Genomic DNA, 23,349 nt, shown 5'->3' on the forward strand with positions numbered 1-23,349 from the left:
AGGTCAGGCAGGACTCTCAGAAGGCTGTGATGCTTGTGGTCTGTAATGAGCAGAGAGCCGTACAGGCGGAGGCACGTGAGAGGGAGACGGTTAGAACAGCCAAGCTGCGAGCGAGTAGAGGAAGTGAAGGTGGGTTTAAAAAGCTGCGAAAGAGAAAGTTTACACGGTGGAGATGGCGAAGCTGGAAGTGGCAGAGCTGAAGATGCTAAGAGCTACAGACTGAACAAGATTAGACTGAAGTGCTTAAGAGGGACGGCTCAGGTGGAGCATTTCAGAGACCCTGTTAGAGGTGACGTGGTTTGGACGTGTGCAGGGAGGGATGGTGGATGAATACGGAGCTCCATCCTCCCCTTGTTGATGGAAGGAAATGGATGGGACAGTTAATGAGTACACCTACAGTAAACAGGCACGTGGGGTTCTTTTTTGATTTATAGCCCGTGAAAGCGTTTTGGAGCCTGTGTGGGTTCGATGTACGTGTCTGGACGTTTTCCTCGGTTATTGATTTCCATTTTATTTGAGCCTAAAATAGAGTTTTTGTTTCTGGATGGATGATGTATCACTCTGGATCGTTTTCAGTGAGGCAGTGTCAGCGCTACAACATGAGATTCATAAAGCACTGAGAGAACATTTACAGGCTGATCCGTTAGATTCAATTGGAGGTTCTGTAAGGAGCGTGGAGCTGTTGCATTGCAGAGCGTTCTCACTCCCGAGGCGTAACATGTCGACGTTTTGTCACGTCCCGCGGCGTTCCTGAGGAACGCGAAAGGAGACCTTCGGCGTTCTTAGGGTACGCGGCGGGTTATGGCTGGAATCCAGTGCAATAGACGTTCCAGCCCTGTATTCCAGCCCTAAACCTAACCTTATCCCTAGCCCTGACCATAACCTTATTCCTGACCTTAACCAGGTCTTTAATGATGTTAAATAGCGTGTTTCTAAGCGATTTGAAGAAAAAGAGCAAACATGTGTAGATTCAGTCCAGACGGTTCTCATATGTCCTCTTTTTTTCCGCGGTCGTCATTTAGGAACGTGGTGGGTAGCCGAAAACGTAATATGGTGACGATTTGTCACCTAGCGTAAAATGTTACGCTTTGGGAGTGAGAACGGGTTGTGCATTGAGCCTCCTCTCTGCAGTCACTGGACTGTGTCAGTCAGGCAGCTTATTACAGTGTTTCTGAGAGAGCAAAGGTTTGAGTTGGAGCAGAATAAGAGGCTCATTCAAACATGAGCGTTGATTAATGTGGACTCTGTGCTGAGGCAGGAATATTGGGAAAAGGGAGCAGTCGTCAGCGTGGGCTTTGAGTGTGACAAGAAGGCTGTGTGCAGGGTAACGATGCCAGAGGACCACAGCCTGATACAGGATACACACTGATACTGAATCACTTCAGGGTTTATTGGAGGTTCATGTAATGCTATTCATTACCCAAATGTAAGTAATTACAGGGAGACCATCAGCCTTGCTCAGTATTTGTCTGGATGAATGAACTGCATTAGGGCTTCATCCTGCCACATGAAGCATCGTCCCTCCACACTTTTTGCTTTAAAGTTGGATCATCAGGTCATGAATTACCCCGTCCAGCTTTTCCTGTCCCAGTGTTGACAGTGTTGATATCATAATCCTGCCCTTTCTTCAGTTGTTATTGAGAGAGAAACGACATGCAGTGCTGTTAGTGCAGTGAAAGCAGTCTGTACCCAGGATGCTCTCAGCTGTGATCAGTGTTCGGCTTCATTTGTTTACACAAACAGACACTTGAGGTTGCAGAAATGCTGCGTGTGGACGCGCTCGCTAACACAGCCACTGTTGCATTTTTTCCAACAAAACAAATCGAGGTGCTGAGTCGGTTTTGTTCTGGAACCTTTGAACCATCCGCCGGATGTTTGTCATATGGGAACGTGGCCATAATAAGAGACTGTGCGTTGCATTTACTTTGTAAGACACACACACTGATGTGTCTTAGTTTCAGGGTTCATACGGGTGCTTGAAATCCTTGAAAATGCTTGAATTTCAGATGTGGTGCTTAAAAGTGCTTGAAAGCGTAACTGCATTTCATTCTCCACAAATAACTGTCTCACTTTTTTAATAGGTAGAGAAAAAATGTAAAAGCAAAATGTCTCTGCCTGGGCTGCCTTGCACCTCTGTCTGTTTCAATATGTGACCCCGCCCCTCCCCTAACTGTGGGGATGAATGCGCTAACATACCTGCAGCTGCTGTTTTAATGAGTGTTTGATGGAAAACAACAATGGCGGAGTTTGCGCTCTGCAGTCACATGATAGGTGAGTCCTAGTAAATAATTTCCCAGTACGTGTACGTTACACATGCTCATTTTTAACATTATGATGATTATTTTGCTGTCAAACCTGCTGGAGAAATGATTGAAGTGCACTGAGTGTGATGCAATGCGGCAGCGCTGTTATACAGTTAGTTATGGCCTGGACATTTATGGAATATGCTGTGAACTTAGCTAACATTACTTAGCAGTAGCAGTAATATGAGTTACTCAAGTGAAAGCTTTAAACATTAGCCCGTTACACAACTAGCCAACTTCAGGCTTTCTGATGAACCCTCTGGGGTCGACGGACGCAACATGTGGCATGTGGTTGTTGAGGAAGAGGGGGATTTTTAGGAGTGACACGGGCGAGAGACAGCGAGTGAAAGAAAGGGAGAGCGAGTTTTGAAACATGATAGATTTGTGTTTGGAGTCAAGTTAGTGTGTCGTCTTGTGTAGTTAGTGTGTAGTGTGGTCGTTGTTTTGTTTTGTGTGTCAGTTCTACAAGTGAACGTCACAGTTGCTGTAAAAAAGCCACCAAAGGCAGATTGCAGTGTAAACGCTGCCTCCACATGGAAAACAAGTAAACAGTACCATAAAGCTTTGTTGTTTGCAAAACTTGTGCATATTTTTAAAAATGTACAAAATGTACAATTTCTATTTGATTCTTTAAACATGTTTGTGGTTTTTACAGTCAGAAATATCACTTTTTTCTACTCATGTTTTAAATTTTGTCTGAATGTAGATAAATTGTGCCGATACAGTTTGTCAAAATGAGAAAGTAACAGATTGGCAAGATAAACCGTTTTTAAAGGTGAAATATAGAGAACAAATCAAAAGTAGTTCACATTTTCACATCTTAATTTTTAAGTGAAATGTGCATTTTGAGTTTATACATAAAAAGCTTGCTGGAAAAGCTTGAAAATGGACCTTGAAAGTGCTTACAAAGTGCTTGAATTTGACCCTGAAAAAGGCGTATGAACCCTGTAGTTTGTGATCCTGTTATTTTGCAGTCAGGGAAAACCCCTGTGCCACTCCATACGTTCATCCCATAGGTGATTTAAAAACAAGTTGTCAGTTCAGTCACACATCTGTCCGTCCTTCCTTCCTTCCTTCCTTCCTTCCAACAGTTAAGAGGAGATAAATTGATGAACCTGTGTCTGGGATCAGTTACATTCAGCCTGAACAGCTACTACTGCCTGATTTATTAATTTGATTTCACACAGTGTGGAGACACTTTAGTTTTTATAGATCGGGAGGTCATTGGTGTGCTGTGGATGTTTCCAGCATGTTGTCCTCTGCTCAGTGTTAAAGGTCAAAGAAAAACACGCAACAGCTGAAATGTTCTTGCATGTTGCAGAGGTCACCAGGGGAGGGCTCCCATATTGAAAGGAATGACAACAGTGATGCAGTATTATTGCCCACACGAAGCACTGAGTGGGCTTTATGTTCACAAAGAGGAGCTGCAGCCTCACCGGTACATTTAAGAAAGGCTGTGCAATGTATCGAATATACTCGCCGTATCACGATGGTTACTATGGCTTCCTCCTAACCATCGAGTATAGGTTACCATGGCAATATTAAGCTTCCTGCACGTCATTCACTGCGAGGCTTTTTCTTCTCCCAACGCTCTGAATGCATCAATTAACCCCCCTCCCAACCAGAAAGTGTTCTACCCTGCGCTGAGCACGCGTTTCTCAGTCTGGATTTTGATGTCGAACAAAATGCGACAATCTGCAAAATATGCTGTGAAAGTATTGCTGCAAAAGGGAGCAGCACCACGAAATTATTCCACCAGCTGAAAAGTCATCGACTGCAAAATGAAGACAGTTTTAAACATGTGAACGTCTCCCCACACACCAAAGAAACCTCTGAATAAACCAGCTGTGATACGAACTACGACTATCGCTGAGTCCATGTTATTGCTTATCAAATGTGAAGTATATTTGTGCTCTTCTTTTGCTGCTGGTTCAGTGAAGTTTGGTCGGAGCGTGACGAAACCTGCAGCTTTGGAATCTGTGCGAGCTCAGCTTTAAGACAACGTGCCGTTTGTTTGGCTGCATGAAGTCAAGAGTTCATGGCTTTGTTGTTTGTGTTTACATACGTGTTGCAAAACATGACTGCTCTTTAACTGTTTGGTGGTTGTAGAAATGGTTTATACGAGCTTTTAGCTGAGATTCTGAGGTTTCTGTGGTTACCACACATGTTGATATTTACATCAAAAACTTGACTTGATGGAGGCTCAAACTGCAGCTCACCCCCTCTGCCCCCAGGACTGCAGGTATTGGGGCTCAAGACATTATAACAAGTGCTCAGGGAGGGGGGGGGGGGCATCTGCTGTGAGAGAAGGAAGACAGGATAAAGACATGCTGTGGAAGAGAGACAGAGATTAATGACAGGTATGATTCAATGCAGAGAGGTCTGTTAACACATAGTGAGTGAGAAACACTCAATGCATCATGGGAATCCCCCAGCAGCCTATTGCAGCATAACTAAGGGAGGATTCAGGGTCACCTGGTCCAGCCCTAACTATATGCTTTAGCAAAAAGGAAAGTTTGAAGCCTGATCTTGAAAGTAGAGATAGTGTCTGTCTCCTGAATCCAAACTGGAAGCTGGTTCCACAGAAGAGGGGCCTGAAAACTGAAGGCTCTGCCTCCCATTCTACTTTTAAATACTCTAGGAACAACAAGTAGGCCTGCAGAGCGAGAGCGAAGTGCTCTAATAGGGTGATATGGTACTACAAGGTCATTAAGATAAGATGGGGTCTGATTATTTAAGACCTTGTATGTGAGGAGCAGGATTTTGAATCCTGGATTTAACAGGAAGCCAAAACAGGAGAAATCTGCTCTCTCTTTCTAGTCCCTGTCAGGACTCTTGCTGCAGCATTTTGGATCAGCTGAAGGCTTTTCAGGGAGTTTTTAGGACATCCTGATAATAATGAATTACAGTCGTCCAGCCTGGAAGTAATAAATGCATGAACTAGTTTTTCAGCGTCACTCTGAGACAGGATATTTCTAACTTTAGAGATGTTGCACAAATGGAAGAAAGCAGTCTTACATATTTGTTTAATATGTGCGTTGAAGGACATGTCCTGGTCAAAAATGACTCCAAGGTTCCTCACAGCGTTACTGGAGGCCAAGGTAATGCCATCCAGAGTAAGAATCTGCTTAGATACCATATTTCTAACATATCTCGATATATATCGCGATAAAGCATAAAAATAGATCGTCCTTATATTGCCCAGCCCTAATAGGAAGTAATAGAATATCTGTTGTTGGCACAATCTGGATCTTGACTGATGCCTCGTGTCAGTTAAACTAGGATATTGATCTGGTCAGTTAAGTAGCAGAGGACGCTGTCAGTCAGTTTCAGTGTTAATGGAAATGACAACAGCTGCAACAATGAGACAGGAATGCTTGTACAGGTGGAGCCCACTGACATGCTTCCACTCCTCAGCTTTTGAATGTTTTTTCACTAGTTTCATATTTGGTCAGGGTCACTACTGGCAGCATGAGGCGATGCCCTGGAGAGGTTAGACATACAGGAACAAAGACAATCATTTGTGCAACCTTTGATTGGACAGCACGGGTGTCAGCTGGCTGAGTCAGAGACATGATTATTCAGTGACATACAATAACTCCTCCCGACATTTATTCATAACCAGCATGTATCAGACGTTAGCCATCAGTTAATACTGCAGCTTTCACCGATGGGTTTCAGTTTGTGTTGCTTGATAAATGCGTTGCTCTGCTCTGCCTTCACAGCAGTCATGCTGAAATATTGAGGCAGTGGGCCCTGATGCCAAACCAACGATGAGGTATGACAACAAGGGACAGTCCAACAGCAAATACTGCGTTACCTGTGCTGTGTTGTATTGCATACAAATGACGCCACAGCAGGTGCTCGTGGAAAAGAGGCAGCGGTGATCTGAGTGATTATGGGGGTGGCTGTAGCTCAGGAGGTAGAGCAGGTCATCTGCTGATTGGTGGCGTGAGCTGTCATGTTAAAGCAGACTTCTCTTTTTACCTGCACTCGCTGTCTCACCTGTCTCCTGTATATTTTCTGCCTTATAATCAGTCTGTGTGATTATAGCTGCAACGCTTCAGATGACGTCTGATTCCCTCGTTGCAAGTCAGACAAAAATGTCTTTTCATTTAAGAATGAAGCAAACATCAGCCTGCAGAATCATGCAAGAAGGCAAAAATGCTGCTCAGAGCTGATTTAGCTCTAAGAATATTTGACTCATTGCTTTACCTGTTCTTTCTTTAATAGCTTTGTTTTAGTTTGGAAGGAGGAGCGGCACATAAATGTCCGGCCCTTCATTGTCCTGTATCTGTCAGCACTACAGCACTGCCTGACATTTCTTTCTCCTGTCGCCACCAAGAACACAGACGCGGTGACGAGGTGCTGTTTGTGTCCCTGAAACCTGATGTGTGCGTCACATGATTTTAAAATAAAGCGCCTCGAGGCAACTTTTGTTGTGATTTGGCGCTATATAAATAAAATAGAATTGAAAATGACTGTGTGTCAATATTGGTTCATTTAAACATTCGTTTGTGTTTTGCGTGAAGTTTTCCATGAAACAAATCGTGTTTTTCTCCACGTTTGCGTCGAACGTCCTAATGAATGAAAAGGCAAACTGTGAGGTGTATCTGGTGTTACTCTGTCAGGCATCCAGTGATGTGAAAACACCGCCAGCGTTAACGTGTCTAACTAGCTGCTGTTGGATCCCATCTACTGCTCAGTCCTTGTGTTGTCTGCACAGCCATGTGAAGTCCATGTCCCAGTCTACTGACAGTGACTCATATGGTTGTAACGAGCAGTGATGTGGGGATTAAAAACAGGGCTTTTAGATGAAACAACACTTCCTGCGTGTCAGCCCAGTTGGAGCTGTCATTTTGAGTTACACAGTTGATGCCGAGTGTTTGTTCCAGCCTGTTGGTGTGTAACGAGGAACGACACTGTGTGATGGTTGGATATACTGATGCTTATACTGATGTTTCAGGTGTTTTCCAGGACCCGTGCATGACGGCTGTCATCTTACATCCTCTGCAAAAGCACCAGTGTACTTTTTTACGATGTGGAGATATCATTACTACCACAGTGCTGTGCATTTACGTTGCCTCGTGCAGGCAGAGACGAGCCCAGACATGCCCCCCCCCCCCGCCAATTTAATACACACCTTCACACCTTCTAGAAGTCATAAGCCTTTAAACACACAGCACTAGTGTCAGAGGTTTGTTCCTGATGAGTGGAGAGACTGCAGTGTGGGCGTGCTCTGACTTCACTGTTAGAGTAGTGTTTGTAGAACTTCTTGTCTTTCAAGTGCCAGGAAGATGATGTTGTTGTGTGTGTGTCACATTTGGTGTATAAGAAAACTGATGCGAAGATGAACAAACATTTATGAAGGTGTGGGGTGTCTGAGTAACACACTGTGGTAAACTGTGCAGTGATACTGTTTTAGTTTCAAAGTAACCGTTTCATTTCATCCCCAGAGTGAAGACTGAAATAAAACCTCAGTGCTGAGCTTGTGTATCATTGAAGAACCACTAAGTACTTGTTTGTGTTCTCCAGCGCCGGCCCTAAAGGAGACAACATCTATGAGTGGAGGTCCACCATCCTGGGCCCTCCAGGCTCCGTGTACGAGGGGGGAGTGTTCTTCCTGGATATCGCCTTCACACCAGACTACCCCTTCAAACCACCCAAGGTGAAACTGAATGCTTGCTATTCAAAAGACATGAACGAATGTTTTATTTCAGATTGTTCACTAGAGGGCGCCTCTGTCCTGTGGAGAGTAGCTACATGAATTTTAGCAGCTTAACTAAGTTTCAGACCTCATGTGGAAACAGTTTAGCCTCATGTGTGACTCTTTTCAAAGAGTGTGTGGGGAGGGGGGGCATGTAGTGCTGGCCTTTAAACCCACGAGCTGCTGCTCTTCTGTAATGTTGACTCTTGAGTGACACTTGATTGTAACGAGCTGTATTTTTATGGAGTTTCTACCTGTGTGATCAGGTGACGTTCCGTACGAGGATCTACCACTGCAACATCAACAGTCAGGGCGTGATCTGTCTGGACATCCTGAAGGACAACTGGAGTCCCGCCCTCACCATCTCCAAGGTCCTACTGTCCATCTGCTCCCTGCTCACTGACTGCAACCCAGGTGAGAGCTTCACGTGCATACAAACTCTGTTAGACTTACAAAACCGAGATATCGAAGCGTGGATCAGATCCTGTCCAGATATCGACGAAGCCAGGGTCTTCACTGCAGTTGTAGCTTCTACTCTGACATGCAGCAGAGCGCTAACGTTGGCAGCAGAGTCATCAGTTTAGATGCATGTGCGGCTTGCTGCAGCTTTACCGTAGTCAAATGAATCAGCACGTCTGAAAAGCTCGACAGCAATGCTGTTTCTCTCAGCCGCATCAGGAAAGCTTCTCTTGTACTTAACATAATGTGCAGTTCCATGAATTTCAGTGTTTGGGTCCTGATACTCCACGGTGTGTTCAACAGCTGCCACATAAAAACTGAAAATAGGACCATTTTTGTGATCCAGCTTTAAAATGAATAAAGACCTTTTGTCATGTTGTTTTCATGCTTTATCCATGTAGGACTTCAAAGGAAGCTGTGGTACAATGTAACTGATCAGGTTAAACTCCTGTGGCGTGGTGGTGCAGTGGGAAGTACTGGTTTGACCCACAAGCGGATAAGACGTTGGGCTTCTACATCAGCCACGACGTGTAGCTTCAATGGTAGAATAAATGTGACCAGCTGTGAGCGCTCAGTAAGGCTGTATTTCAGACCAGTGCGTGTCCACGGTGAGCACTGTGGAGTGTCCTGGGCCAGAGGGGTTTTTTCTTCTACGTAACAACAAAAAAAACACACACGACATTCAGCCTGTGTGTGTTTGTGATGACCGGTTTCATCCCAAACAGGACTGTCACCCACACACAGCTCTGTGTACTTTGCTGTAGTTTTTCAGCCCAGCTGGAGGTGTGTAAATAAAGTAACGTGTTGTTGTTTTGTTGACAGCTGACCCTCTGGTTGGAAGCATCGCCACACAGTACACAACAAACAGACCTGAACACGACAGGATAGCCAAACAGTGGACCAAACGCTACGCCACATAGTGGCCCGAGCTGCTGCTGATTGGACGACCTGGGAGGAGGATGTTTTTTTAATCTTGGAACTGAAGTCTTCAATCCTGACATTATGTTGTTTATTGTATTAAGTTATCCTTTGGCCTGACTATAATCAGATCTGCCAGTAGCACATTTAGTGTCTCCTCTTTGAATAGTTTGCCCGTGCTTGACGATGGGCATTAATACTTAACTACTAGATGAAATGTGTCAGCATGATTCCCAGTCAGTGGTGTCAGTGTAAATTTCCACTTGTATTAAACTTCCAGTTAGTGTTGCGAGCTGCAGCCGTAGTTTACAGGCTGCACTTCTCAGTATTTGTGTGCTGCTGAGAATAAAGAGAAGCTAACGTTTACCAGCACCCATTTCTGCTTAAGCTCATTCACATATTGAAGTGACCGTCTGAAGGTTTTCTTACTTTGTCACAGCGAGCAGTCACTCAAACACTGGGATAACTGCGCTGGGACCCGAGGGCCGCTCTGGCGTTTGCTGCCACGCTCAGACTTAGAGAAAGTTGTTTCCACATGTAGACGTGTTTAGGTGGATGTTGGTTGTGGTTTGTGTTCTGTACCGATGAAGAGCAGCACTGTTTCTCCCTTTAAGGATTAAACATGACCAACCAAAGCGACCCACTTGTTTCCCATCATTTCAGGAGCTGATAACATGAAGGGGCTACATTTTATTCAGTGCATCCTCAGACTGTTACAGAGCAGAGTACATTAGCCAAGATATTTCACCTCTGTTCTACTAGCAGCACATTAAATGTTATTACTGTTAAAACACTTTCAGGACACGTCAGATCATCATTCATCACCATTTTCACAAGTAAAGGAATGAGGCTCAATAAAGTGACAAAAATAAATTAGTTAAAAATATTTCCTCTCAACAACGTCTACAGTTAGAAAGGCAAACACATCCCTGTCGGATTAAACCGACTGCACTCCTGCGTGTACAGGAAACATCACGAGTAAAGGCAGTACCATGACTATTATTGCTACCAGGCCATACTTGACCGCCGCAGTCGTATCAGAGGACAGGAAGGATGCGGCGTTCACACTGAATGGGAAACGACAGGTTTGTACTGGCCTCCTGTTTTTGAAGGGAGAACTCATATTAGTAATCTAATAACAACACGTCTGCTTAATGTGTAACGCTGGGGGTCAAACCCTCCCAAATCTTTGGTTCTCCATTGTTAAGATGGTTTGAACCTCCCCGTGTGATCACCTGTGCGCACGCAGCTTTTCAACGCCTGCTTCTCTACCAGGTTTGGGCCCTGACACCTCTCTAATATTTGGTTCAGTTAAAGTCACTGTCCACGTCAACAGGTACAGACGATAAAGGATCGATCCATCCAACAGAACATTTCATTTCCTGAAGTTCTTTCAAAGTTTTCTTCAGATCTGCTGTTTAACACTGATCTGTGAATCATTCAAGCATACAAAGGTGCCTAACTCAAAGGACGAACAAGTGTGACACTCATTCCTGGAAAAGAGCCGTCTGTGACCATAAACACCTGGATTACTTAGTTTCACTTCATAGTGGACACATAACCTGTTTAAAAATCTGATTATTCTAGCTCATTAGCTAACTACTTGCCAATCATGTTAGCCAATGAGGTGTGGTGTTACAGTGAGCTCCACCTCTCGCTGTCACCACCTTAGTTTCAAAATCCTGACAGCAAAGACACATCTACGGCTTCATCATGAGACTTGATGAAGTGGTGATGTCACAGAGGCGGCATCCATCTGTAGTTTCATCAACAGCAGGCACAATCCAAAACTTGGCAGACGTATGGTCATGATAAGCACGACAAACTGCAGTCAGAAGAAACGACTATTTAAATAAAAATACATAAAATTCTTCTGAGCTTGTACAGAGATGAGTGACCGCAGCAGCGCTGGAAGGATGTATAACCTACTGAATATTTCCAGCGTGCCGTTACCCTTAAAAAGTTAAAAAAGAAAAACTGTACATTCCTGTATCAGAGGAGTGCCTGTGTGACCACATCCTTCCTCCAGGGCTATACTCGAAGCAGGCCATCAATTATGTCATCAAGCAAAAATCCCAAACGGTTAAACGAGTCCCACTGCTAAACCGAAATCCCGTCCACAGCGTGCTGCTGGGAGTGAACGCAGGAAGGAGTGTGTCAGATGTCATTGGATGGGGACCCCTTGCTCTTACGTCCAGGCAGAGGGAAGGCCGACTTGCTCTGAGGCTGCGTGAGGCGGCTGGTGAGCTGGGTGAACGGTTCGATGAGCGAGGTGCGTTCAGTGACGCTCACCTCCCACAGCTTCACCTTCTCGCCTCGTGCCCACTGCTGTGCTGCCTCGTGCTCTACCTGACGACGCTCCCGCAGGTCTGTTTTGTTCCCCAGCACTATGACCATCACCTGCACCCAAAACAAAGCCACGTCACTTTTAAGTGATCTACATTTACACAGGAGAAAACACGAATACATGCAAGTGTGGAATTTTAGAGTCCAACGTCTCTGTAAAGTTTTTGTTTTTCCCAAATATCCGCCTGTCCGAGAATATTCTACACATTCAAGGGTTTTTTTAATCCAACATTATAGAAATATACTGAGGCTATCAAACTACGAAACATGTTTTTATCTCTATATATCAATACTGTGTCTACTCGCAGTCAGGAGGCTTCATGTTCGCTTCTTACTGCGTTTCAAACAGTCGATATAAAAGCTCACACCCGTGGTGTTCCCCCCCAGCTGCGACTGTGGACGCTCACTGGAGCTTTTCCCACACATGTCAAATCGTTTCTGGGCGAGATACCCAAATTGCACCCGATGCATCCATCAGTGTATGAGTCTGTGCTTAAAATGCATTTGTTTTAATGCTGCGTCGACCTCACACAGCGCAGGTGTTTCGAAACATCCTTGTCACATGACCACGGCTAACTAAGGTTTTGGTGCATTCCATCCCAGTTTGAACATCTGGCTGACCGACTGCTTTTAGGTTTGGTTGACAGTGTGCAGAACAAACCTGATGACACTGCAAAGTCACAGAAAGCTTAACAGTCAGCAGTAGCAGCGAAAACACCCACAGTGGAACTGCTCATGGCACTGTGGAGGTCCATAGACGCCTCACTGAGGCCTTTGTTTCAACAACGCGTGATCCACTAATTTAGTGATCAGAGATCAGGCTGTCAGAATGTGATGAGCGGTGAGGATGACTACAGCGAAGCTGAAACATAAGTCAGTTTAAAACTCAAATGCTAATGCTATCAGAGTTCAGGTTTGCAGCTTCCTCTGTGTCTAAACAAAATTCGGTCAGAGCAGATAACAAACTGAACTATGGAGAATAAAATGCCGTAATGTTAAATGTGTCAAAAAGGCTAACAGGCCCTGAACTCAAACTGGTGGAGCTGCCCTCTCCACCCGTGATATTGTAGCAACATAAAGTAGCTTCCCTAAGTGTTACACGTCGACTCCTTTCTCCACCTTTATCTTCCTGTTTAGGTCTGCTCTGTCTGTGGGTTGTTATTCGTGTACGCTGAGGTTCTCTTGGTGCTGCTGGTCATGTTTTTTGGAACAGTGACCTTATTATATGCATATCTTTAAAATGATACAAGTATTCACTTTTAAGAGCAAACATGTTTTATACTCATAAATGTATAGATTTGTCTATATAAAACCATTCAGATGATTTCTAGCAAGTTTTAAAGACACGTCCAAACATGTCTTATCTCTTTCTATTCTCCATAAGGTCCAGTTTACACTGTTTAGTACTACACTCACTGTAAAGCTGTACAGCTAAGAGGCGGAAACTAGAGCTGTTAAGAAATACTCTAAATGTAATTATATTATTTAACCAGGCAAAAACTAGACATCTGCTCACAGAAAAAGAACTTGTGAAGTTCTGGGATGATATGCCAGCAATCTGTGCAACGTTTGCCCGAGCAGACTTCAACCCAGCCTCACCTCTTTTTTATCTCTGGACTTATCTATTTCTTTCTTCAGAACGTCCACCCTCTTGAAAGACTCCAAGCTGTCAACACTGTAAACAAGCACAAAGCCATCTGCCACTGAGTAGTAGTGCTTAGGGAGGTCTTGTCCATCATTCAGTCCCTTGGTGTCATAGAGCCTGAGCTGTTCCTTGACACCTCGGTCGGTTTCCACAGAGGCCACATACACGTCCTCCTGTGTCTCGTTAGACTCTGACCCTGAAAGGTACAGACGAAAAATAAAAAGAGTTACTGAAACAGCAAATGAGGATCTTGGCAATGAACTATTGGAATGCTCTCATACAGCATGATGTATCAACACCATGTAATATAAATATACCAAACAATTCATGTCCTGGAAGAATGTACGTATGCTATGCCAAATAAAGAGTGTTCAAAGCTTCGTCACTGAAACAAGTAACATCACGCCCCTGTACGTCCAGTCCTCACCTACACTGTGGTTTCCGTACAGCAGCTGTTCCAGAATAGCAGTTTTTCCCACAGCCGCCTGGCCGCACACCACAACTTTACAGCCTTTTCCCATGTCGAGTCTGTGACATCAAGACAGAAGGTCACGGTGTGTACAGAAACGCGTTAGAACCACAGTAACATCAAAACGACCGACAGCCCCTCAAAACATCAACAGACATGTTCACCCTTAGCTTGTACCTAGCTGGCTAAAGCTAGCTATTGTTTAGCCAGCTAGCCGAAATACGAACACATATTTTTAAATTCTTTGTATGTTTGAGAAAAGTCGCTAACTTTAGTGAGGAAGATACGAGGCTTCCGTCAGGTCTGCAAGCGTAGAACCACGACCGGAGGATCCATTCTGCTGTGAGATTATAGAGCGACAGGTTCTGTCAGAGCGCATGCGCAGTTCACCATACGTCAGAGTAGTGATGGGACGTTCTGTATCGAGGCTTCGGAGCGTGTGTCGAGTAATGGAGGGGGCGTTTCCGCGAAGCGCGTATCGAGGCTTGCTTCATTTATGGGAGGAGCTGAAAATGATGACGTCCGAAGCCTCGCTGCCCGGCTGTACCACGTGACTGGTTCATGAAGTGGTTCGAACTTTGCCGCGAGATATGACAGCGATATAAACCCCTCAGACTTCATTCAAAAATGTGGGTGTTTGATGGAGAGTTGCGGTTAGTGAGAGTTTGGAGACCGTATGGAGGTTTATGAGAGTGAGGAAAGTCAGGAGAGAATGGAGCCAGCTAAGAAGAGGAGGATGTCCTCCCCTGTGTGGGAACATTTTGATCTTATTCCTCCCAACAAGGTATGTATTTTCATGATACTGATGGTGCAATACAATTTATGTTGAGCTGTCTTGACTTTTGTACAAGGTGAAGTGTTTGCTATGTGCCAGGGAGCTGGGATATAACAGCAACACCTCATCCATGCTTAGGCACTACAGAGCTTTGCATGAGAATAAGGGGGACACCGATCGTGGAGCAAGACCAGGTGAGCCATCAAATGCAGTGATAATATAGGATGCAGTAATGTTACTAAATGATATAACAATATTATACAACTGTTATAAGTTACGTGTGTGCTATTTATATTTGTGCTTTATCTTTATTGTCTTTCCTCAGGAGAACAATCTCAAATAGATGAAGACCTGGTCAGCATGGTGATTGAGGACTCCCAGCCATTTAGCATTGTGGAGGACAAAGGATTCAAAAGATTTGTTAAATCATTAAATCCCAGCTATGTTCTCCCCACTAAAAAGGTCATAAAAGCAGTGAAAATTTAGTTTTTACAGAATAAAATGTGAACAGGCAGGACTGAGGCTCAAAGCCTCAGTGTGTAGCTGTCCATACCTCAACGCTACAAAAGCACAACCACTGTCCACACCCCAACCACACCTCACCTCACAGTAAATGATCATTTCCATTTCAAGCATTTCCAAATAATCATTTCCCATACTGCCACTATAAATATACACAGTATACTGCCATCACTACAATATACATGTTTTACACACTCCTTTTGTTGTTGACATTTACAGGCTGTGTGCAAAATGCCACACTCTTCAAATTCATGCCAGCTATTATTTTTACGTCCAGTAGGTGTCCTGCTAGAGCAAATGAAGCTTCAAGAAGCTTCGCGTTGGGGTGAACCAATTGGATGAAAAGCTTCAGTGCTTCATGGGGCTTCATCTGTCCATCACTACGTCAGAGCCCTCGAAGATCACCAACTTTGCTCGCGTGTACGTTATTATTTATTTATTTATTTATTTATTTATTTATTCATTTTATCTGTAGAAAATATGAAAGCTGATTAAAGACAAGTTAAAATTACATTTAAAAAAAAGTTTAGCGCATGTTATTAATGTTGACTTTGTAATTGACTCCTAATTAATATGCAGTTCGACGCAGTAAATTATGGCTCCGAATTTGTCTTTATGTTTACAAATATTTTTGCTTTATATTTGTAGGAATGAAATCACTGGAAACTGGACAATGAGCGCGTGTTTGATTCTGAAAATTACCACATAAGTGACAAACGCGAAAAGTCGAAGAGAAAAGAAGACCACATTTCCCAGGAGCACTGCGAAAAGCGGAAGTACGCTACTGCCGTTTTCCTTAAGGCATGCTGGGTACTTGCCCTCTCTCTTTCCGGCTAGTACGCCATCATGTAAGCGAGTTTTTCTGTGCTTGTGACCAAATAGTAATCCGTTAAAATCATCATGTATACCCGTTCATCTGTATCTGTGACTCGGGCTGTAGCTTAGTGCTTTGTTATCAATCTGTACTCTGTGACTATTTCGTGGAAAAAGGTTAAAGGCTTTGATTAGAATCCTGTGCTTTAGTGGCGTTCAGATGCTCTCTGTCTGGTAGCCAGGGACCGCTAACGTGTCGTTTCCACTGTGATTTATTTATATAAATGTAGAGTTCTAGCGTTTGGATCACTGTCCCACGTACGCGTGCATTTCTGTGGAGTTATTTCTGTGGGTATTTATGCGACAAAGAGCCGGCCAACTGCGGTGTGCTGCTGTCGGCTATGCTAGCCTTGTATACAGCTTATGCTAAGCGTGGAGTGGCTACATCTGCTGTGTCGCTATTTCATTCTCTTCATGTGTCTGAATGTTTTTGGGGAAACCTGAAGCATGGACGTGTTTGCGTAGCCTTCATATTCTGAAGGTATCCAGTCCAGGTCACGTCCAGCCATGTGCCGTTTGAAATGTAGTAATACATGAATTTCTATTTAAAATGTGCCGAACTAATCTTGTAACTTGCCAACAGTTCAGTGATTTAAAGACTTGTTAGACCGTACCTGTTGGGCTCTTCAGCGTAGCTGCCGTAAACAGTGTTGCTCTGCTGAACTGTTGGTTGCACTGTAAAGGAAGGTAGCGCCTAATGAGCTTTTAATTAACAAGCTGACAAAGATGACTTGACCAAAGTTTCTTTTTCTTCTCAGATAAGTCAACATGGGGGCATATAAGTATATGCAGGAGCTATGGCGTAAGAAGCAGTCCGACGTGATGCGCTTCTTGCTCCGCGTCCGCTGCTGGCAGTACCGTCAGCTGTCCAACCTCCACCGTGCTCCCAGACCCACCAGGCCAGACAAGGCTCGCAGGCTGGGCTACAAGGCCAAGCAAGGTGAGTGCTGTGCCTGTGGTTGTTCGCCTCCACGTCTGTCACCTGTCATCATCTGTACCCGTTCGGGTAATTGCATATTTTTGTTCGATCGAAACAGGCTACGTGATCTACCGTATTCGTGTGCGCCGTGGAGGTCGTAAACGCCCCGTCCCCAAAGGTGCTACCTATGGCAAACCAGTGCATCATGGTGTCAACCAAATCAAGTTCGCCCGCAGCCTGCAGTCCATCGCTGAGGTACGTTCATACCTGCTGATCCAACCTTGGTTTCATGAAGCTACACCAAGCGTCAGATAGTTCAGTACTGAATGTGACATTGAGCATCATTAAGCCTGTTACTCATTTTATTACATTAATGTGAATATCGTGTTAGTAATATGAAAGGATGCCTTACTTTACTGCCCACAGTAGCTTAGTGTGATGGTGGATTAACAATGTTAAAGGTGTAGTTGCCACTCACACCCCAGCAAATAGTTTTCATCAGTGGTCGTATCTTGTGTTGAAACCTACAGAATGATGTGATCTGTGAAATGAAAAGTGTTTGGATTCCTGTTTGTTTGTTATAATATATTCTTGGCCAATATCCTGCACCCCTCAGCAGTCCTGTATAAATGTGCTGTGCAATGTTAGACGCTGCATTACTTTAGTATGTGCTCTCTGTCTTGATGTAAATGTGTGTACAATTTTCCTTATTGCAAAATTGTCCGCTTACAGATTGGACAGGTTCTCTGCAGAGTGTTAATGGAACACTAACTGCACTGGTCATGTTCATGCAGCTGGTGGGATGAGTGGGCACAGTGGGATTGACTTGACAAACATGGGCTTATCCACAATCTTTAATCACCACTTTAAAAAACGTGCATCTGTTTTTGGAAGAAGCAAGAATACTGCACGCTCTCTTGTGCAGCAGCTTTCATAACGTTATCACGTTTACCTGTGATGCTACACCTAGCTCTCTGACTGAAACTAACTTCACAGGATGTTGGTGTGGAATTTTCTGAAGGGGAAACATCCAGTGAACATGTCTGGCTGTGAAATGGGAAGTTGCAGTGGTTGGAAGTTATTTTTCCCAAATGAAGCTGTGGCGTTGGTGAGGTTTGAGGCCTGCACTCGTGCAGACGTCTTTCTCAGTGGTGAAGGCTGCTTGCTTTTGTTTTCCTGACGTGAGCACACAAAGGTTAGCGGTGTGACGAGTGGCTCGGGCAGGTCTGACATTGTCTGTGGGTTTTGAATATTGGATTCAAAGCTTGTTGCCAACAGGAGCTAGCAGATATTGAATGCTTTAGAATGTGATTACCCTGCTAAGACTAAACATGACTTTTATTTTGTAGGAGCGTGCTGGCCGTCACTGCGGTGCCCTGCGAGTGCTCAACTCTTACTGGGTGGGCGAGGACTCCACCTACAAGTTTTTCGAGGTGATCCTGGTCGATACCTTCCACAAGGCCATCAGACGCAACCCAGACACCCAGTGGCTCACAAGAGCGGTGCACAAGCACAGAGAGATGCGTGGCCTGACATCGGCGGGTAAGAAGAGCCGCGGCCTGGGTAAGGGCCACAAGTTCCACCTGACCATTGGAGGCTCCCGCCATGCAGCCTGGAAGAGGCGCAACACCCTGCAGCTGCACCGCTACCGTTAGAGCGTGCCAGCCATGCCTGTACATTTACAAAAATAAACAGCTCTTTTTATGGGGGTGATCTGTGTCGTTTCATTGTGTTTGTAGAACGTGAGCACGCTCTTTACTGATGCTCTTTCAAAGGGTTATCACGACAAGTCCTCGTGCCAGACCTGTGCAAGTGAAGACATTTACACTTTACTGGATTAGGAACAAGGTTATTTTAAAATAACTGGGAGCTTTCTGTACCTGTGGCACTCTGGAGAAAAATAATTCAGATGAGCTGCAGCTCAACGTCTTTGAAAATGTAAGTTAAAAACTAAAGCGATTATCATTTAAAAAAACACGACACGATATGAGACATCACAACGCAACACAAACAACACAACACAGTATATTAACTTGGTAATAAAAAAATAAGTGTATGTGTATTGCACACTGTTATTATTGCACATTAATTATTATTGCAGGCTTTTAGAAGCACTGTAGTTTCCTTGTACTTAGTGCTGTAATCGAAGTGATTCTTAGTTGGTACTAAGAAGCCCAAACAGCCATCACACGCTGGGAGGAGGCGAGCTGCCTCTGTGCTTGAGCGTTGTTTACACCAAACTCTGAACCTGCCATCCCACGAAACATTTAGCAAATCTGTTGCTTCGGTTTCTCATAAGTATGTGAGGAGTGGTACCTGGCACATGCTTTGCTCCATAGAACAGCAGATTTTGAAATACTCAGTCTGGCAACGAGGGATGCTTCAATCAGCGTCTCCCCCCATATTGATTTCATGCTCCATATTTCCCCACCCAAGGTTCATTAAGTTCTGTAGTAGGTGGGTGTATTGTCACGTTACCTGGGGTTGAAGACACTGGGTCAGTTTTGCTCATGTTGAATAAAATACAATAAATAAAAAGTATGTTTACATTAACCAGTACAAAGGATCGGGTGTTAGAATAACCGTGATGCTAATAGAACAGGCCTCACTGAGAGCCTGCACAGTCTGACCTGTGTGGTGCAGAAAGAGTGACAGTGACACACTGGATGACTTAGAAAACAAATAAATGGTGACTGATCCAAACAGAGTTTTAAGAAGTAAAAGTATTCCTGTGTATGTGACGGGATTCATGCTCATGTGAAGATGTGCTGAGGACAAATTGAAGTGAAGTGAGCAGGTGGGCCGTAGAAGTTCGTTCACAGTTCCAGGTTCCAGCAGGGACACTAGAAGGAGGACTGAAGTCCAACCTGTGAATTCATTCTGTGCTTTTCATCTGCTCGTTTGTGCCGTGGTAGACGGTTGGTTCAGAACGATTTGGATTTCCACCACACTTCCTCTGGATGCCCGGCTGCTTTCCTGTTGGGTGACTATCATCAACTGAGAACACGGGAAGAGGTGCAGCTTTAGGCTAAGCATAAGAACAACATCAGCACCAGCTCAGTATAGTTCAAGTGGTTTGGTTATTTTTTGTGTGATTTTAAAGTCTAAATTGTGAAATAACCAGTGCAACAGGACTCGACCTGCAGGGTTAGCAGGGAACACACCTGGATGATTTTGACCCACATCAGCTCTGTCTGAGCTCTGTATGCCTGCTGGGTAAGAGCCATAGGATTTGTTTAATCCAGAGGGTGGGGAACTCGAGGGCTGGTGTCCCGCAGGTTTAGATCTCACCCTGGGTGATGAGTTCATTACCAGGCCTCTGGCGAACTGCAAGACATGTTGAGGAAGTCATTTAGCCGTTTAAATCAGCTGACACGTCTAAAACCTGCAGGACACCAGCCCTCGAGGCCTGGGGTTGGACACCCCTGGATTAATCAGAGAGCCAAAACTGAGTGAATGTAAAACTCTATTTATATGAAACTATGATAAAAACTGTGACACTGATGCTCAAAGTTGGTCAAAGAAAAAAAGAAATATATATAGAAACAGGAAGCAAATGATTATTTGTTGCAGTTCTATTTTTAGTCATTCTGTGCTCATGAAGTTTGAGGCGTCAAACATCCTGACTCTGAGATTGATCATGAAACGACCCAACAGGAAAAGAAGTTCGGTTTTCCTTAAGAAGCTTGTGGTTGATCCAGAGCGCTGCAGGTAGAGTCTGACAGGGACTAGCAAACAGAGACCACAGACTTCACTGGTTCCCCGTTAAATCCAGAATCAGATTTAAGATCTTTCTTCAACGAGAGCTTGACTGATCGTAAAGACTACACAGTATCATTTTGTGCTTCTGGAGCACTTTGCTGTCAGACTGCAGGCCTACCTGTGGTTGCTAGAGTTTGGACCCCTCACCATCAGTGTTGGGCAAGTAATTAGTTACTAATTACTGATTACATCTCCAAAAAGTAATCCTGTTACATTACTGATTAAGTAATTAGTTACTTAGTTGTTTTTCAAAAACATGAGTTACAACCTGAATATGTAATAAAGCAACAGTGTTAGCTTTCAGCCGTGTTCGATTGTTTCTGCATAATCCATCATATGAAACTGAATCCAATGAAAAAGTATTTTTTAAAATTGTTTTATTAGTTTTCATCTTTTTAACTTTATGCATCATCATCATCATCATCATCATCATATTTACTTAAAAAACACTTTGAAACAACCACAGCTGACACAAAGTGCTGTACATTGGAACTGTAAAATAAAATTACATGAGATATAAATAAAACACAAATAAAAGAGTGAAATCATTAATTAAATAACTACTTCAATTAAAAGAGAAACTGAGTCTCACTGAGGTTAGAAGCCAAGGAATAAAAGTGGGTTTTAAGACGTGATTTAAAAGTGGACAGTGAAGGGGCCTCTCTAACATGCATGGGCAAATTATTCCATAATTTTGGAGCCACAATAGAGAAGGCCCCGCCCCCTCTGAGCTTCCTCCTGGATCTCGGTACCTCCAGGAGCAGCTGGTCAGCTGACCTGAGAGACCGACAGGGTATGTGGGGATGAAGAAGCTCAGAGAGGTAAGGCGGGGCAAGACTGTGAAGGCATTTAAAAACAAACATAAGAATTTTAAAATGAACTCTAAAAGACACAGGCAGCCAGTGCAGAGAGGCCAGCACGGGGGTTATATGCTCTCTTTTTCGAGTTCCTGCTAGGAGTCGTGCAGCCGCATTTTGAACCAGCTGCAGACGTGAGAGCAATGACTGACTGACCCCCACATAAAGTGAGTTACAGTCGTCCAGGCGGGAAGAAATAAAAGCATGGATCACTGTTTCAAGGTGCTGCCTCGAAAGAAAAGATTTTAGTCTTGCCAGTCACCTTAAATGATAAAAACTGGACTTCACCACTGCTCTGATTTGGTGGTCCAATTTAAAATCACTGTCCAACTTAAAACCAAGGTCAGTAACAACAGATTTAAAATAGACTTCCAGGGATCCTAAAACAACAGAGGAGGACTCACAGGGACCACTGGGTCCAAACACCAACACTTCTGTTTTCTTTTCATTAAAATTTAAAAAGTTTAGAGCCAACCAAGCTTTAATGTCATCTAGACATGTTAAGAGAGGTTTTATGGAGATGCCATCCTTGTGTTTTAGTGGCAAATAAATTTTGCAGTCATCGGCATAACAATGAAATGAGATCCCATGCCTTCTAAGGATAGAACCCAGAGGCAGTAGATACAGAGAAAAGAGCAGTGGCCCTAAAATTGAGCCCTGTGGGACGCCGCATGACAGAGGAGCAGAAGACTATTCGTAACCGAGAAGGCTGACAGAGAAAGTTCTATCTGATAAATAAGACCTAAACCAATTAAGTGCAGTGCCACCAATACCCACTACATCATGTAATCGAGAAATTAGAATATTGTGGTCTACGGTGTCAAAGGCAGCAGTTCGGTCGAGCAAGACAAGAACAACATGGTTACCAGAATCACATGCCAGAAGGATGTCATTAAAAACCCTTAGTAATGCAGATTCTGTGCTGTGAAGGGTTTTAAAACCTGATTGAAAAACCTCAAAGATGCCATTTTCATCTAGAAAATCTTTCAGTTGACTAAAAACAATTTTCTCTAAAACCTTGGAGAGTAAAGGCAGCTTGGAAATAGGCCTATAGTTCGCTAAAACTGTGTGATCAAGGCCAGGTTTCTTAAGCAGTGGCTGCACTACTGTATGTTTGAAATTTGGAGGAACCATACCAGAAGACAGACTGCTGTTAATAATGTCAAGGACATACTGTTGTATACTAGGAAAAATTTCTTTAAAGAATTGTGGAGGGACAGGATCCCGTGGGGAACCTGTGGGCTTAATATGGCGAACCACATCCTCTAAAGAGGAGAGCGTCACAAGCTCAAACTGAGTGAAAACAGCAGCGCAAGGGACAGAGACAGAGGGTCAGAGTCAGGAGCTGTGATAAGAGCCCTGATGGTGACAACCTTTACAATGAAAAAGTTCAGAAAACCATTGCAAATCTCAGGAGAAACTTCCAAACAGACATTCAAAGGAGTATTAAGAACAGTGTCAATGGTCCTAAATAACACACGTGGGTTATGACAGTTGGAAGAAATAATATTTGCAAAATATTCCCTTTTTGCATCTTTAACAGTGTTCTGTTAGCGATGCCAGCAGTCTTTGAGAATTTGAAATGATGCATGCAGTTTATCCTTTTTCCGCTTCTGTTCTGCTCGACGACATTCCCTCTTAACAGCACGACTGCTCTCATTAAACCAAGGCTCAGGTTTAGCCTTAAGCTGCCTGGTTTTTAAAGGAGCCACAGAGTCCATGATTTTTTGACAGCAAGAATAAAACCAGGAATTTAGCTCTTCTGTATCAGAGGAGACAAAGTCAGAAGGGCCG

General features: G+C 43.9%; 4 protein-coding genes across 8 annotated transcripts in view; 3 read left to right on the forward strand and 1 right to left on the reverse strand.

Annotated features, from left to right (window-relative positions):
- LOC308384109 (ubiquitin-conjugating enzyme E2 E1-like) overlaps positions 1 to 10,026 on the forward strand; it is a 15,713-nt gene extending 5,687 nt beyond the window's left edge. For all 5 annotated transcript variants that reach the window (XM_080862456.1, XM_080862457.1, XM_080862459.1 and 2 more), the window contains exons 4-6: positions 7,839 to 7,971; positions 8,277 to 8,424; positions 9,292 to 10,026. In XM_080862456.1, coding sequence (XP_080718582.1) covers positions 7,839 to 7,971; positions 8,277 to 8,424; positions 9,292 to 9,389 — 379 coding nt within the window. In that variant the 3' untranslated portion in view covers positions 9,390 to 10,026. The remainder of the gene's footprint in view (positions 1 to 7,838; positions 7,972 to 8,276; positions 8,425 to 9,291) is intronic.
- A 402-nt stretch (positions 10,027 to 10,428) lies between these two features.
- On the reverse strand, positions 10,429 to 14,264 carry nkiras1 (NFKB inhibitor interacting Ras-like 1). Its single transcript, XM_080862460.1, has 4 exons — positions 14,118 to 14,264; positions 13,806 to 13,906; positions 13,333 to 13,574; positions 10,429 to 11,787 (listed from the first exon to the last, which is right to left on the reverse strand). The coding sequence occupies exons 2-4, from the start codon at positions 13,897 to 13,899 to the stop codon at positions 11,545 to 11,547; spliced, it is 579 nt and encodes a 192-aa protein (XP_080718586.1). The 5' UTR covers positions 13,900 to 13,906; positions 14,118 to 14,264; the 3' UTR covers positions 10,429 to 11,544.
- Positions 14,265 to 14,497: 233 nt separating this feature from the next.
- Positions 14,498 to 15,434, forward strand: LOC308384111 (uncharacterized protein). Its single transcript, XM_080862461.1, has 3 exons — positions 14,498 to 14,631; positions 14,699 to 14,816; positions 14,948 to 15,434. Exons 1-3 carry the CDS (start codon positions 14,524 to 14,526, stop codon positions 15,106 to 15,108), a joined length of 387 nt encoding a protein of 128 aa, XP_080718587.1. The 5' UTR covers positions 14,498 to 14,523; the 3' UTR covers positions 15,109 to 15,434.
- Positions 15,435 to 15,851: 417 nt separating this feature from the next.
- rpl15 (ribosomal protein L15) lies at positions 15,852 to 18,645 on the forward strand. The gene is made up of 4 exons (XM_080862454.1): positions 15,852 to 15,992; positions 16,776 to 16,957; positions 17,055 to 17,191; positions 18,286 to 18,645. Exons 2-4 carry the CDS (start codon positions 16,786 to 16,788, stop codon positions 18,589 to 18,591), a joined length of 615 nt encoding a protein of 204 aa, XP_080718580.1. The 5' UTR covers positions 15,852 to 15,992; positions 16,776 to 16,785; the 3' UTR covers positions 18,592 to 18,645.
- The last annotated feature ends 4,704 nt before the right edge of the window (positions 18,646 to 23,349 follow it).

The sequence above is a fragment of the Rhamphochromis sp. 'chilingali' genome (genome assembly GCF_963969265.1).
Source record: "Rhamphochromis sp. 'chilingali' genome assembly, chromosome: 17".
Lineage (NCBI taxonomy): Eukaryota > Metazoa > Chordata > Actinopteri > Cichliformes > Cichlidae > Rhamphochromis > Rhamphochromis sp. 'chilingali'.

Excerpts from the sequence above, each read along its gene's own strand:
- rpl15 (XM_080862454.1), top strand. The coding sequence starts at position 16,786 with ATGGGGGCATATAAGTATATGCAGGAGCTATGGCGTAAGAAGCAGTCC. Across the intron at positions 16,958-17,054 it reads GGGCTACAAGGCCAAGCAAG|GCTACGTGATCTACCGTATT; the intron begins GTGAGTGCTGTG and ends CGATCGAAACAG. Across the intron at positions 17,192-18,285 it reads GCCTGCAGTCCATCGCTGAG|GAGCGTGCTGGCCGTCACTG; the intron begins GTACGTTCATAC and ends TTTATTTTGTAG.
- nkiras1 (XM_080862460.1), bottom strand. The coding sequence starts at position 13,899 with ATGGGAAAAGGCTGTAAAGTTGTGGTGTGCGGCCAGGCGGCTGTGGGA. Across the intron at positions 13,575-13,805 it reads GTACGGAAACCACAGTGTAG|GGTCAGAGTCTAACGAGACA; the intron begins GTGAGGACTGGA and ends TGTACCTTTCAG. Across the intron at positions 11,788-13,332 it reads AGTCCAGAGATAAAAAAGAG|GTGATGGTCATAGTGCTGGG; the intron begins GTGAGGCTGGGT and ends TTTTGGGTGCAG.
- LOC308384111 (XM_080862461.1), top strand. The coding sequence starts at position 14,524 with ATGGAGGTTTATGAGAGTGAGGAAAGTCAGGAGAGAATGGAGCCAGCT. Across the intron at positions 14,632-14,698 it reads ATCTTATTCCTCCCAACAAG|GTGAAGTGTTTGCTATGTGC; the intron begins GTATGTATTTTC and ends CTTTTGTACAAG. Across the intron at positions 14,817-14,947 it reads CGATCGTGGAGCAAGACCAG|GAGAACAATCTCAAATAGAT; the intron begins GTGAGCCATCAA and ends GTCTTTCCTCAG.